This window comes from Gambusia affinis, linkage group LG23 (genome assembly GCF_019740435.1).
Source record: "Gambusia affinis linkage group LG23, SWU_Gaff_1.0, whole genome shotgun sequence".
Classification (NCBI taxonomy): domain Eukaryota; kingdom Metazoa; phylum Chordata; class Actinopteri; order Cyprinodontiformes; family Poeciliidae; genus Gambusia; species Gambusia affinis.
In genome coordinates, this window is record NC_057890.1 from 1,175,733 (window position 1) to 1,188,087 (window position 12,355).

At 41.8% G+C, this 12,355-nt stretch overlaps 1 protein-coding gene across 1 annotated transcript; it reads left to right on the forward strand.

Annotated features, from left to right (window-relative positions):
* Positions 1-1,060: 1,060 nt before the first annotated feature.
* Positions 1,061-11,022, forward strand: lemd3 (LEM domain containing 3). Its single transcript, XM_044107603.1, has 13 exons — positions 1,061-2,397; positions 4,062-4,102; positions 4,889-4,958; positions 5,249-5,322; positions 5,460-5,539; positions 6,599-6,744; positions 8,046-8,147; positions 8,219-8,321; positions 8,391-8,554; positions 9,043-9,124; positions 9,238-9,343; positions 9,438-9,516; positions 9,605-11,022. The coding sequence occupies exons 1-13, from the start codon at positions 1,134-1,136 to the stop codon at positions 9,763-9,765; spliced, it is 2,472 nt and encodes an 823-aa protein (XP_043963538.1). The 5' UTR covers positions 1,061-1,133; the 3' UTR covers positions 9,766-11,022.
* Positions 11,023-12,355: the final 1,333 nt, after the last annotated feature.

Genomic DNA, 12,355 nt, shown 5'->3' on the forward strand with positions numbered 1-12,355 from the left:
GAATGCTTCACCTTCAAGGAAAATTGTTCATAAGGATGAACCAAACTGGTGCAACCCCATGAGTCTCTTCCTGATGTCTTTGCTGATTTCTCTTGAATAGACTTGTCGTATCAGAAAGTAAAGTGTTGCAGGTGTGGCTCCAATTAACTCAGATGTGCCTTCTAAGTGTTCCCACATTGCTTAAAGAAACTGTAATCTTTCTACATGTAAACTCTGATATATATATATATATATATTATTTTATTTTTTTTATTTTTTATTTTTCCCCATTATTATGGCTTTTAATGAATAACTCAGGTGATTCTAACCAACCATAAATAAGAAAAGTTTGGTCTGATTTGACTTCAGACACTGAGAAAAATGTTGATGTTTGAATGAATGAAGAATGTGTCTTCATTCTATATTTAAACTGGCTGCAACTGTGTTAAAATATGTAAATAATATATATATACTCCTTCTAGCAATACACTTAGTCTTTTATTTCTCTGTTTATTTCATTGTTTTCTTCAGCAGACATTCATTTTTAGGTAAACCCAAGCTTTATATAAGCCTGGCAGATTTAGGATTAAAATAATCTTTTTCATTTACCAACATCTTTTTTCTGACTGCAAAAAAGACAAAAAGCTATCCACTCATTATAAGAAGGGTTTAATTGCTATAATGTTAAGTATTTTCTTCCATTGATTATTGAGATGCGAATTTTACTAAAATGTAAATTATATATTTTTTAATGAATCCTTATTTTAAATTGTTGAACAATCTCATTTATAACATCCCCCTATGTAAAACCTGATTTTAAATGGAGGGGGGTCGTGAATAATTTTGGGCATTGTGCATCCCTACAAAATAAATATTTTTCATGAGAACGATGAACATTTTTTTCTTTCTGTTGGCTCTTTTGGCTGATTTTGTTATTATTATTATTATTAGTAGTAGTAGTAGTAGTAGTAGTAGTAGTAGTATTAGTAATAGTATTAATAGTTAGTAGTAGTGATAGCATAAATAATTCATTAATAATCAAATACAATATATTCTAATGTAGGTGGCAGTAATGCAGCTTTGTGTTGACGACAGCAATAGATAAGGAAACGGACGAAGAAGAACGTTTTCAGACATTTTTTTCCTCTCCAAAGATGGCGTCGACGCAGTTAACAGATGAGGAGCTTTTTTCCCAGTTGAAGTGCTTCGGTTACACTCCTGGCCCAGTCACAGAAAACACACGTCCGGTGTATTTAAAGAAACTGAAGAAGTTTCGCGAGGAGCAGCAGCAGCGGGGTAAAGGCCGAGTCAGCGGGACGAGCAGCAGCAGCACTGGGGCACCAAGGCCAGTTAGACATGACGTCAGGCGCCTGAGCTCCGGCAGGAGACCGGGCCTAAAGTCCTCTGTTCTCGGCTTCAGCTCTGACGAATCTGACGCGGAAACGCCACTGAAAAGAAAGGGCCTGGATCACATGAAAAGACCCAGCCGAAGCCCACACCTTCAACAACAACAACAGCTGAAGATTAGAGCAGCTACGCCTCTTAACGAGGCTAACAAGAAGCAGTATGGCGTTGGGACTGCTCTGAAAAGCAATTCATTCCCGAGCCCAGACGGACAAACAAGGGCCTCTCTGGGTTGGGAAACTAGTAAAAGATCTATGCATGATCCTGAATCCAGGGACGAAGACGTTAATGATGAAGAAGTGCAGCATTCCCACCCGGTTAATGGTCGCAGCGCTGCTCGCTTGAACACAAGCAAACTAGCCGGAGAGTACTCAGACTCTGACGAGGAGGAAGTTGGGGGCCCTGGAGGCCCAGAGCGAGACCGGAGGAGTTTGGAGCTGCGACGGATTTACACAACCGGACCGTTTGCTTCGCTTGTAGACGGCAGAGGGTCCCGGATCGGAGGGAAAAACTGTGCGCTTAATCCGCTTGGGAACAGAGCTATGGCAGGCGGCAGAGAGGAGGATGAGGAGAGGGGGAAGAAAGGAGACCTAGACGCTTCGGGAGGTTTACGGAGCCACATGCTTCCGAGGAAGCCGATCTACGTGTCCCTCGGCAAGGACCATCAGAGTAAGACCGGGGAAAACAACCATGTTAACAGCGAGGAGGGGGCGTCCGGCAGCAACATGGTGAGACAGCGCTACGGCTCGACCCCGAGCCCTCAGGGGAGCTACTCTAATCACAGCCCCGTCCAGAACCATGCATATGGCTCGGGAACCCAGAAGAAGAAGCCAACTGCCCCGGAGGATGAGCTGCTGCTGCAGTTTAAAAGAGAGGAGCAGCCTTCCTCCGGAAGCTTCAGCGCACACTACCTGTCCATGTTCCTGCTCACCGCAGCCTGCCTCTTCTTCCTCCTGCTCGGCCTCATGTACATCCGCATGAGGGGCTCGGGATCCCCGGGAGGAGACGGTGTCAGTAAGTGTCTAAAATGTTTCATGTTGGCCCATCTCCGACCAGCAGAGAGGGGCACATTACCAGTTGGAGTGAAAGAGATTTGAATTTAAAATACACCAGGATTACTGGCTGCAATTAGTAATCACACCAGCTTTTTGTTTTTTTCTGTCAGCTGGGGAGATCCAACATATATATATATATATATATATATATATATATATATATATATATATATATATATATATATATATATATAAATTCTCACCCACCATGGTGGTGATTCTTCTTCCTCTTAGCTCGGGTCCTCTACCAGAGGCCTGGGAGCTTGAGGGTTCTGCGCAGTATCTTGGCTGTGCCTAGAACTGCACATTTCTGGACTGAGATGTCTGATGTTGTTCCTGGGATCTGTTGTAGCCACTGTTCCAGTTTGGGGGTGACTGCCCCGAGGGTCCCGATGACCACAGGCACCACTGTGGTCTTCACCTTCCAGGCCCTCTCCAGTTCCTCCCTTAGGCCCTGGTATTTCTCTAGTTTCTCATGCTCCTTTTTCCTGATGTTGCAGTCACTTGGTATTGCCACATCCACCACAACGGCTTTCCTCTGTTGTTTATCCACCACGACTATGTCTGGTTGGTTCGCCCTCACCATTTTGTCTGTCTGGATCTGGAAGTCCCACAGGATCTTAGCTCGGTCATTCTCCACTACCTTCGGGGGTGTTTCCCACTTTGATCTTGGGGGTTCCAGTCCATATTCTGCACAGATATTTCTGTACACTATGCCTGCCACTTGGTTGTGTTGTTCCATGTATTCTTTCCCTGCCAGTAATGTATATATATATATATATAAAAAAAAAAAAAATATATATATATATATATATATATATATATATATATATAAAAAAAAATATATATATATATATATATATATAGTTCGACAGGAATACTGAAAAGTAATTCCTTTTCTGTATTTTTTCATTTACAAAAGTGAAACTTGTATATAATGTATGTTAAGTCTACTGTTTAGTATTGTATTGTGTGGCTGATTTATAGCTTACAGTTAACAAAGATCTTAATAACTGCTTGTGACCACCTGCTGCTTCAATGAGGAATCTTCAGCTCTTCTTCCAGTGATTCTTCTTTTTCTGCCTCTCTGTCAGGTTTTTGAGCATCATTTAAAATGACGTTCCGTAAAGTTTTCATCGGCAACATTTCATCTGGAGTAGAAAGTTCTTGTATCTCGATATATAATGTAAAATCTGAATGTTGTGTCATTGTTGATGGTGTTAGTTATGTCTCTCAGGCTCTGGCTGGTGAAATGAAACTCAAATAATGGCTAACAAGGAGATTCATACCGTTTTCCTGCAGGACCAGGGTGATTTGGACATATGCTTTCTCCTAACAAAGTCATCATCTATAAACTGCTCTTTGTGTTTATTTGACCTTAAAATGACTTGATCAGTTTTTGATGATATGAAGGAGGACTCGATGGCTCTCAGTGACAGCAGCTGGAGGCTGGACTGGATCTGGGCTCACCAGCTTAGTGATCAAACTTTTCATGTTGCGTAAAAAGTTTCCAGAAACATTTAGACAAATTATTTTTATTCTGAACACATTTTAAATAGTTCTGGTTAACTTTTGATTTAATCTTTTTATCTTCATTAATCCTTGCTTGTCTCTTTGCTGTAGTTAAGAGCCACCCGTTTGGCAGCAACTTTGACTCCTCATATGTAAGTATCATTTCTTCCTTTATGACATATATTCATATATTCAGACATCCACAATGTTAAAAAGTTAAGATTAACCTTTTACTTTGGTTGCAATATTTGATTGGATTTTTTGTTTTTAACTTGTTTTTACCACAAAAATGTACATCAGATGTGTGAATGGCAGTTATTCCATCCGATTGGTCAAATATATTAATATGCAAACTATGAATGCACAACAAAACGTTGTATCTAAGTTTGCACTGATTGCGGTTTTCTGGCTGATTACCAGTCTTCAAAAACATGACTGATTTTGTTGTCTGAAAAGTTGCTAAATATGGCAACAAAGTTGCCGAGTTTGCCTCAATGTAGAGACTAATGTTAACAGCATGTTGAGGCGAGACCTGTTGGAGAGGAGGAGGGTTTTTGTCATGGCAGAGCTGATTTTCACTCCTTTTCACAGCACAGATCAGTTTTTCATCAAGTATTGATCACTGATCTGACAAACTGAAGGAAATCGGGGTCGGTTTATTGAATCCTACCAAATATTGTGCTCAAGCAGGCTTTGCTATTGCATTGTTTTTACGTATCTGAGTGTAAAATCATCTGACTGGTCGGACCACCACCACCACCTCCAGCTGACCGAGCCAATTAGCTCTTTTAACCTCTGGCTCCAAATCCTAACACTGCTGGTGTTCAGGATCAGTTTGTGTCATAGACATGTCGGTACAGAGCTAATGTTACAAAGTTCTGTACGGTATGCTGCTATGGTAACCAAGTGTTTCTTCTTTTTTTTTTTTTTTTTTCCAGAGTAAGACAGAAAAAGACATGATCCTAAAGCTGCTGCTCAGCCTCCATGATCACCTGGCCATCGTTGCTGGTAGATATGGACTCATTATTCAGTTTGAGCTTCATATGAACACATTCTCCATAACACACAGACAGCGCTTTTAAAATCTGTCCCTACACTTTGACTCCACAACAATAATGTTCCATGAATCCTGAGTTCTGTTCAGAACAAAATTTTCAGTTCCAGTTTAGGATTTATTAACCATGACTCATACTGCCTCCTATAAGTATCAGCTGTTATGAACTATATAAAATATACATCTAAAGAATGTACTTTAATGTAAGCAGTTACTCAATTTTAACTCTGGTGTTGTTTCACAGGTCATCATGACTGTGGAGAGCAGCAGTATGCTAGCAGGAGTCTGTCCAGAGAGCAGGTCACACAGTATTTACTGGTAGGTGACATGAATCAGACGCTGATCTGTGGTCAGATTTTGCTATGGTTGAGCAACAGAAGCTTACATTAGAAGCCATCTGAGTTTGACCCTGGATGGACTCACTCGTCTTGGTTCTAACTGTGTGTGTTTTTAAGGCTCAGAATGGAGACTTTAAAGACTTCATCGACGTCTCTCTGGAGTGGATCATCCGAGCTGGGCAGGATGTTGGTATAAGGTGAGGATGGGGAGAAAATGTTCCACGTGACTGTAGCTATAGCAACTCATATTTAGCCTTCATGGGCTGCTTGTGGGTATAAATGTATGTTGATGTTTAAAGTTGTATTAAAAGGACATATAAGGGGGTGATGGTGTTACGATACCCGTTCAGCACTCATTGTTTGCAGCCTGGCTTCTGACAGACTGCCCCAGGGCAGCCATGGCTGTAATCCAGTAGCTTACCACCATCAGTGTGTGAATGTGCCCTTTGAGATCTCAATTTGGTGTACAGAGCATTAGAAATAAGATTAATTATTATTATTAGCAGTGGGCTTTTAAGGAACCTCTCCTTCCTTCTGTATGGACCGAATATTTAATTGACTATTATAATCCCAAATTTTCTATAAGTCAGACAGTCTGGTATTTATTTTATGCCACCAAGTGAAATGTTAACAAAGGCAGAAGTGTCGACTCCAGCATAACAGACATGAACATCTCCTTTGTCTATTTCAAAATAAAGAACCTGAACGTTGAGCTTGTTTGCATAAAGAGCGGCCATGTTTGTTTATTCATCATTATGTTTCTCATACATCATGTTTTCCCTGGAAAAATGTACTGACGTATGGAAACCGTTATCCTTTGCTAATGATGACAGACTGCTGTTTGCAGCAGCTCTGCTATGCTGAAATGAACGTGGTTGTGATCACAACCTGAGATTCAGTCAAGAATAATCCAGTCCATGATTAATCATTTTAACTGATGCTAATGCCATAAAAATGGATATTTTATCTTTTGAGAGATGCTAGTCTCATTACTTATTAGAAACCAACTTATTGGTTGAATAAGTTTTAATCTAAACCTGCCAGCTTTACTAGGAGAGATTGTGGCTGTACAGCATGCATCAGTCAGGTGTAACTGATCAGTTCTTTAATCTCTTTTAAGTGACAAATATCCTGTATCTGTAAATAAAGCTCTGGAAACCATGGAAACGATAGCTGCACAGGCAATCATTTCATGTGTAACCACAACAAATAAAGTATTTTTGGTGTGAACATGTGATGGACTTGTGTGTTTCCAGGCTGAGCGGGCAGCGAGAAGACGACGTAGTGACAGATGTGTCCGAGATCTCTTGGTTGGAATCCACGCATCCCAGGATGCCATTCACCTGCCGCTTTCGCCGAGCTTTGCTCACAGTCATGAACAAAGTCCTGGTTGTTGCCGTTGGTGAGTGGACCCAAACGTATGGAGTTCTGGGAGGGGCAGCAAAGGTCAAAGCTATCCAAGTAACATCAGATCTAAAACATGTAGCTCTGGAACAATAGGAGCAGTGGTCTGCACCGCTAACCGACAAGTTAGCTATGATAACTCTGAAGGGCTAATTATAAACATTAGTTAGTAATATCAACATGATGTTTAGTGGGAGCTCGTGCTAAAACGCTAACTGTCTTCATACCATGTGTCAGTGATAAAACATGTGGGACAACATATAGAGCCAAAATGAGACCATAGAGTTTGTTCAATAGAAAAAGTTTGGAACTGAAAAAGAGTTGAAACTGAGAAAAACATTTTTGAAGATAAAAGATGGATGTGAAACTTAAAATGTTAAAAACTGCTTTTCAGATTTTATTTTTTGAGTTTGATTTTTATTTTTTTTTATTTTTCAGTTTCATACTTTTGGCTGTGTTTTTGGTAATGGGGTGTGGGATCATGACAAGACGGTTCACTACCATAGCTGGGCAACATAGTCCCTGATGTTGTAATCAGGGACCTTGAGAACTGGTAATGTCCTTTAAAACATCATCAATATTCTATATAGTGTGCGATTGGTTTTGAAAAACCCGTTTCACTGATATAACCTGCTCATGTCAACACACCACACAAATATCTGTGGAAAAAAATATGATGTTGACATCAGAAGAACATGAATTTGAATATCTAATTGAAGGATTCTTCAAGTGAAACTCACCCCCAAATCAACCTTTTTTGCTGATAGACCATCTAAATAGGCAACTTGGTGCAAATTTTCTTGAACTGATGACTGTCAGACTGACTGCAGTGCTGAGAAAGGATGAGAAGCTAACAGAGGCTAATGGCCGCACTCGCTGCTAGCTCAGGACAGACAGGCTGCAGCTTAGCTGCACAATGATGTCACAGTAAAAGTATCCAACAACACAGAAAAGTACTCTCTAGATTTATCAGTAGCTTTTATTTTGAAAAAAGGCATTAGAGGAGCCTGAAAAATGTATAAATACAGCAACAAACAGTGAATCCGATCACAGCCCACTAACTCCTCCCTCATCCCCGCACTCGGCTGTGTCTCTTGGCTCCATACATAAAACAAAAACTAATCAACAATTATCGATAACCTGATAAGAAGCACTTGTATCTTCCAGCCCTACTTCACACATTCCACGTTTCCACAGCCCACTCCCACCAGGATCTGTGCTAGCCCCCACCCTGTATTTTAATGCATTCTTACTTATATATTGCTGAGTGATCTTAACATGAAAGCGTCATGTCTGCAGTTGTAGGCTTAGTGTGCAGTATGATCTACTACGTGAAGTATCGCTGGAGGAGAGAGGAAGAGGAGACGAGGCAGATGTACGACATGGTGGAGAGGATCATCGGTAAGATCAGCACACTTTACGTCACAGCTTGAAGCAAAAAGCAGAAATCAGTGTAAACTGTTGTGGTCCAGATGTATTAAGGACCCACGGTGAGGCGTGCCAAGAGAACCGGGACCTGGAGCCTTACCTGCCCATCCCCCATGTCAGAGACTCTCTGGTTCAGCCACAGGATCGGTGAGTTCCAACAGGAGCAGGAAGTGTCCATCAGCCTCCAGAGACCAGGTTAACCGAGTTACTCCTCAGGAGGAAGATGAAGAAGGTTTGGGAGCGAGCCGTGAAGTTCCTCTCAGCTAACGAGTCCAGGATCCGGACAGAGACGCAGCAGATCAAGGGAGCAGACTTCATGGTGTGGAGGTGGATCCAGCCGCCCCTCAGCTCTGACAAATCCAAGATGTGGCAGGGGAAAGGTATCATGCTGCTGCTATTTATTTATTTATTTTATTGTATTTTTTGTTTGTTGCTTTTAAGATTCTATAGTTTTGTGTTTAAGCATTGTCAACAATTTCTTCCATTAACATAATAACCTGGTAATATTTTACATTTCCTGTCAACGTAATATTTTTTAATACAAAAACCTGGCAACCCGACCAACAGGCTTAGCAAGTTTTCTGGGTAAAACCCTCACTTGGATGATCTCCGTTACAACAGCAATTCATTTCCCTCTTGGGATAAATTGTTATTTTGAATCAACCTGTCAGCCTCCTCAGGGTTTGCCTTCCCTCGTGTTGTCACTTCCTGTAGAGACAAATAACAGGAGAGCATGCAGAGACAGGCTGCTGCCAGCCTGATTCTGTCAAAGTTTTAGAGCTGCAGCAGACATGCAGCAGACCACTGCATGGCGGCTGATTTACAGCCAGGAAATGAATGCTGGTCTCATGTTTGTATTTTTTCCCAGCATTCCCTCTGGATCGGAGGAATTCACCACCCAACAGTCTGACTCCATGTCTGAAGATCAGAAACATGTTTGATCCAGACATGTAAGTACCCCCATGATTGAACTACCGAAGGCTCTCCAACCCCAACCTGTGTGCAGATTTTCAGTGTGTGTATGTATGTGTGTGTGTGTGTGTGTGTGTGCGTGTGCGCCCAGGGAGGTTGGTGACAGCTGGGACTTGGCCATCCAGGAAGCCATCCTGGAGAAATGCAGTGACAATGATGGCATCGTCCACATTTCTGTTGATAAGAACTCTAAAGAGGTGAGCTGTGTGGTGTCATTAAGTCGTGTTGGCTCTGAGGTTCTGAAGCCTATTGGTTCTGTGGTTCTCCTCAACTGACTGTGTGTTTCCACAGGGCTGTGTCTATGTGAAGTGTCTTTCTGCAGAGCACTCAGGAAAAGCCTTCAAAGCCCTACATGGCTCCTGGTTTGATGGTGAGTTATATGTATTAAGTAGTGTGTTTATGCGTGTATGTGTGTGTGTGTGTGTCTCTGTATTATAGAGTGATGTATTTGCCTGCAGGTAAGCTGGTGACAGTCAAGTATCTGCGTCTGGACCGGTACCACCAGCGCTTCCCGCAGACCCAGGGCTGCAGTGTGCCCCTGAAGGCGTCCAGCCTCCACCAGAACCCGGCTCCCTGCCCGCTGCAGCACGGGGGCCCCAACTCCTCAGGCTTCTCCTGAGAGGGCCCCTCCCTGTATCATAGAACTGTGGCCCCGCAGCGAGGTGGCAGCACAAGCTGTTCAGTGGTGCAGAGTTTTTAAAAACATCAACTTTATATTTCAAGTGTCATAGAATTGAAAACAAAGCAAAGTGAGTATTTATTGTTATCTTTGTTCTCTTCCATCGCTCATTGCCACAGTGGAGTCATGTATGTATGTAAGCTTTCAGTGCAACACTGTCACTTCTGTTTATCACCGCCTCCATGCTGGCAACTGGAAGATGGGAATCCTTCTGCACAAGCACAAGCTTTCCACCGTGGTGTGTGTGTTTCTGTGTGTGTGTCTATGTGAGAGAGAGAGGCTGATGATCTGAGCACACATCCTGATGCAGACTGAGTGCATCTGCAGGAAAACCCTGAGATTATGCAACAGCAGCGTTCCAGCATGTTGGGAAAACTCCATCATTTCTTTAGCTCCATCTGACCTCCCAAAGGGGTGGAGTCTGTACCACCTGACTCCTCCCCTCACCCACACACACAGTATAGGATTAGATTAGATTAGATTAAACGTCCTGCTCCACCAGTCAGTGTGACTCCTCCTTAACCATGATGTCAGCACTCTGATGGAAGGATCCTGAACTCCACGTATCCCACACACTGCAAGCATCTGAAGCATGGGAAGCTTCCAGTCTCTTGTTTCTGCTGCACCTTTGTATTCCTAAAACATGACGTGAGCTGATACTTGTTTTTAATGCAGATAATACAGTATCAGACTCAGTTTTTGCTGTGTAAAATTGTGCATATAGTTTTCATATTTTGCGTTTGCTTGCTGCAGTGATGGTTTGCTGCAGATGATCCAACTGTGCCTTAAATTGTGCTTTTTTTTGAACTGGCACTGCTTTAGAGAATGTACCGGATATAGAAAATATTGAAATTGTTTAGAGGAGAAATGAGGCAGACTTATAGTTCTTAGTTTGGAAACTTGGAAGTTGGCGTTTTGTAGAAGTTTCCTTTGATATTAAACCAAAAGGTTCTATTTATTTTCATTTTTAATGAGGGTTATGTACTATTTTAATGTCACTAGACCTGTTGTATGTTTTTCATTAATGATTGACACTTGCTTTGTAAGGATTGTCAGGATGTTTAAAACAAAATAAAGTGAACACTTTGAGAAATAAATGAACATTTAGAGCTTGACTCTGGACCATCTGAACACTCACAAAGGGTTGGACACTTTTAGAGGAATTCCTATATGAATATTGTATTTTTTTACTGCCTCCCATATTATGCTGGCATTTATGGCTGCAGATAAGTTCTATTTAATCAGAATTAAATCAGTTTATCTGTGCAGGACCAATTGATGCAATTTCAAGTCTCTTGATCATCAAGTTCTTATTTATTGATCCAATGGGTCTTCTCACAACTATGCATCTTCACAAGCCAAAGAGCCATTTTTGCCTAAACCTAACCCTATATGACACATTCTGAAAAAAAGAAAAGATGGACACATTTCTTCCATGGGATCTGAATATTTTTTTAAAAATATTGTTAGGTTGAAATCTAAATTAAATGGAATATGAAAGGACAAGCCTGGGAAGAAAACAATCAAAGCAGAGACTTGTTTCCAGAGAACTCTAAATTCTGAGACACCACTGGAGGACGGGGGGCAGGCCTTTGATTAGGCATAAAACCTAAGCTGACAGCGGTCCATACAGAAGACCTCCACAGTCAACCCAGAAGATGCCACTGGTGAAAACATAGCAAACAAAAATAAATAACTTGCTTTGGCAAGTTGAATAAGGACAACCCTGCTGTAAATGTCATATTTGCGGTCAATCTTTGAGGAAAATTATCTTCTCTTAGTTATTTGAAGGAACATATAAAAATGCTATTGGTAATTTCAATGTTGAGGAAATTCAGTACAATTATTCAATGAAAAACTGACAAAACTTCCATCCATCCATTTTCTGAACACCCTTCATCCCTAATGGGGTCGGGAGGGGTGCTGGTGCCCATCTCCAGCTGCGTCCCGGGCGAGAGGCGGGGTTCACCCTGGACAGGTCGCCAGTCTGTCGCAGGGCAACACAGAGACATACAAGACAAACAACCATTCACACACACACTCCCACCTAGGGAGAATTTAGAGAAACCAATTAACCTAACAGTCATGTTTTTAGACTGTGGGAGGAAGCCGGAGAACCCGGAGAGAACCCACGCATGCACAGGGAGAACATGCCGGGAATCGAACCCAGGACCCTCTTGCTGCAAGGCAACAGCTTCTGATAAAACTTGAATTTGTTATTCCCTTAATTGTGGAGATCCAAAGGGCCTCTCTGGGCCACAGTGGACAATCCCTCGCATTGTCATTGACTTTCCAGCAATTCCTCATTCTGAACATGCATGTAGTGACAGTGGAAAAGAAAAACTCCCTGTTGACAGGAAGAAACCTGAGCCAAGCTGAGATGAAAAACAGCAACCAGGACTGTTTCCAGAGGAAATGAAGAGTTTTTTACTTTTGTACGGTAGGTGGCAGTATGCACATGAGTTTAAACGTGTCTGTAAATTAATATTTCTGCTATTTTTGTTGTTGCTGCTGCACATAGAACACCTCA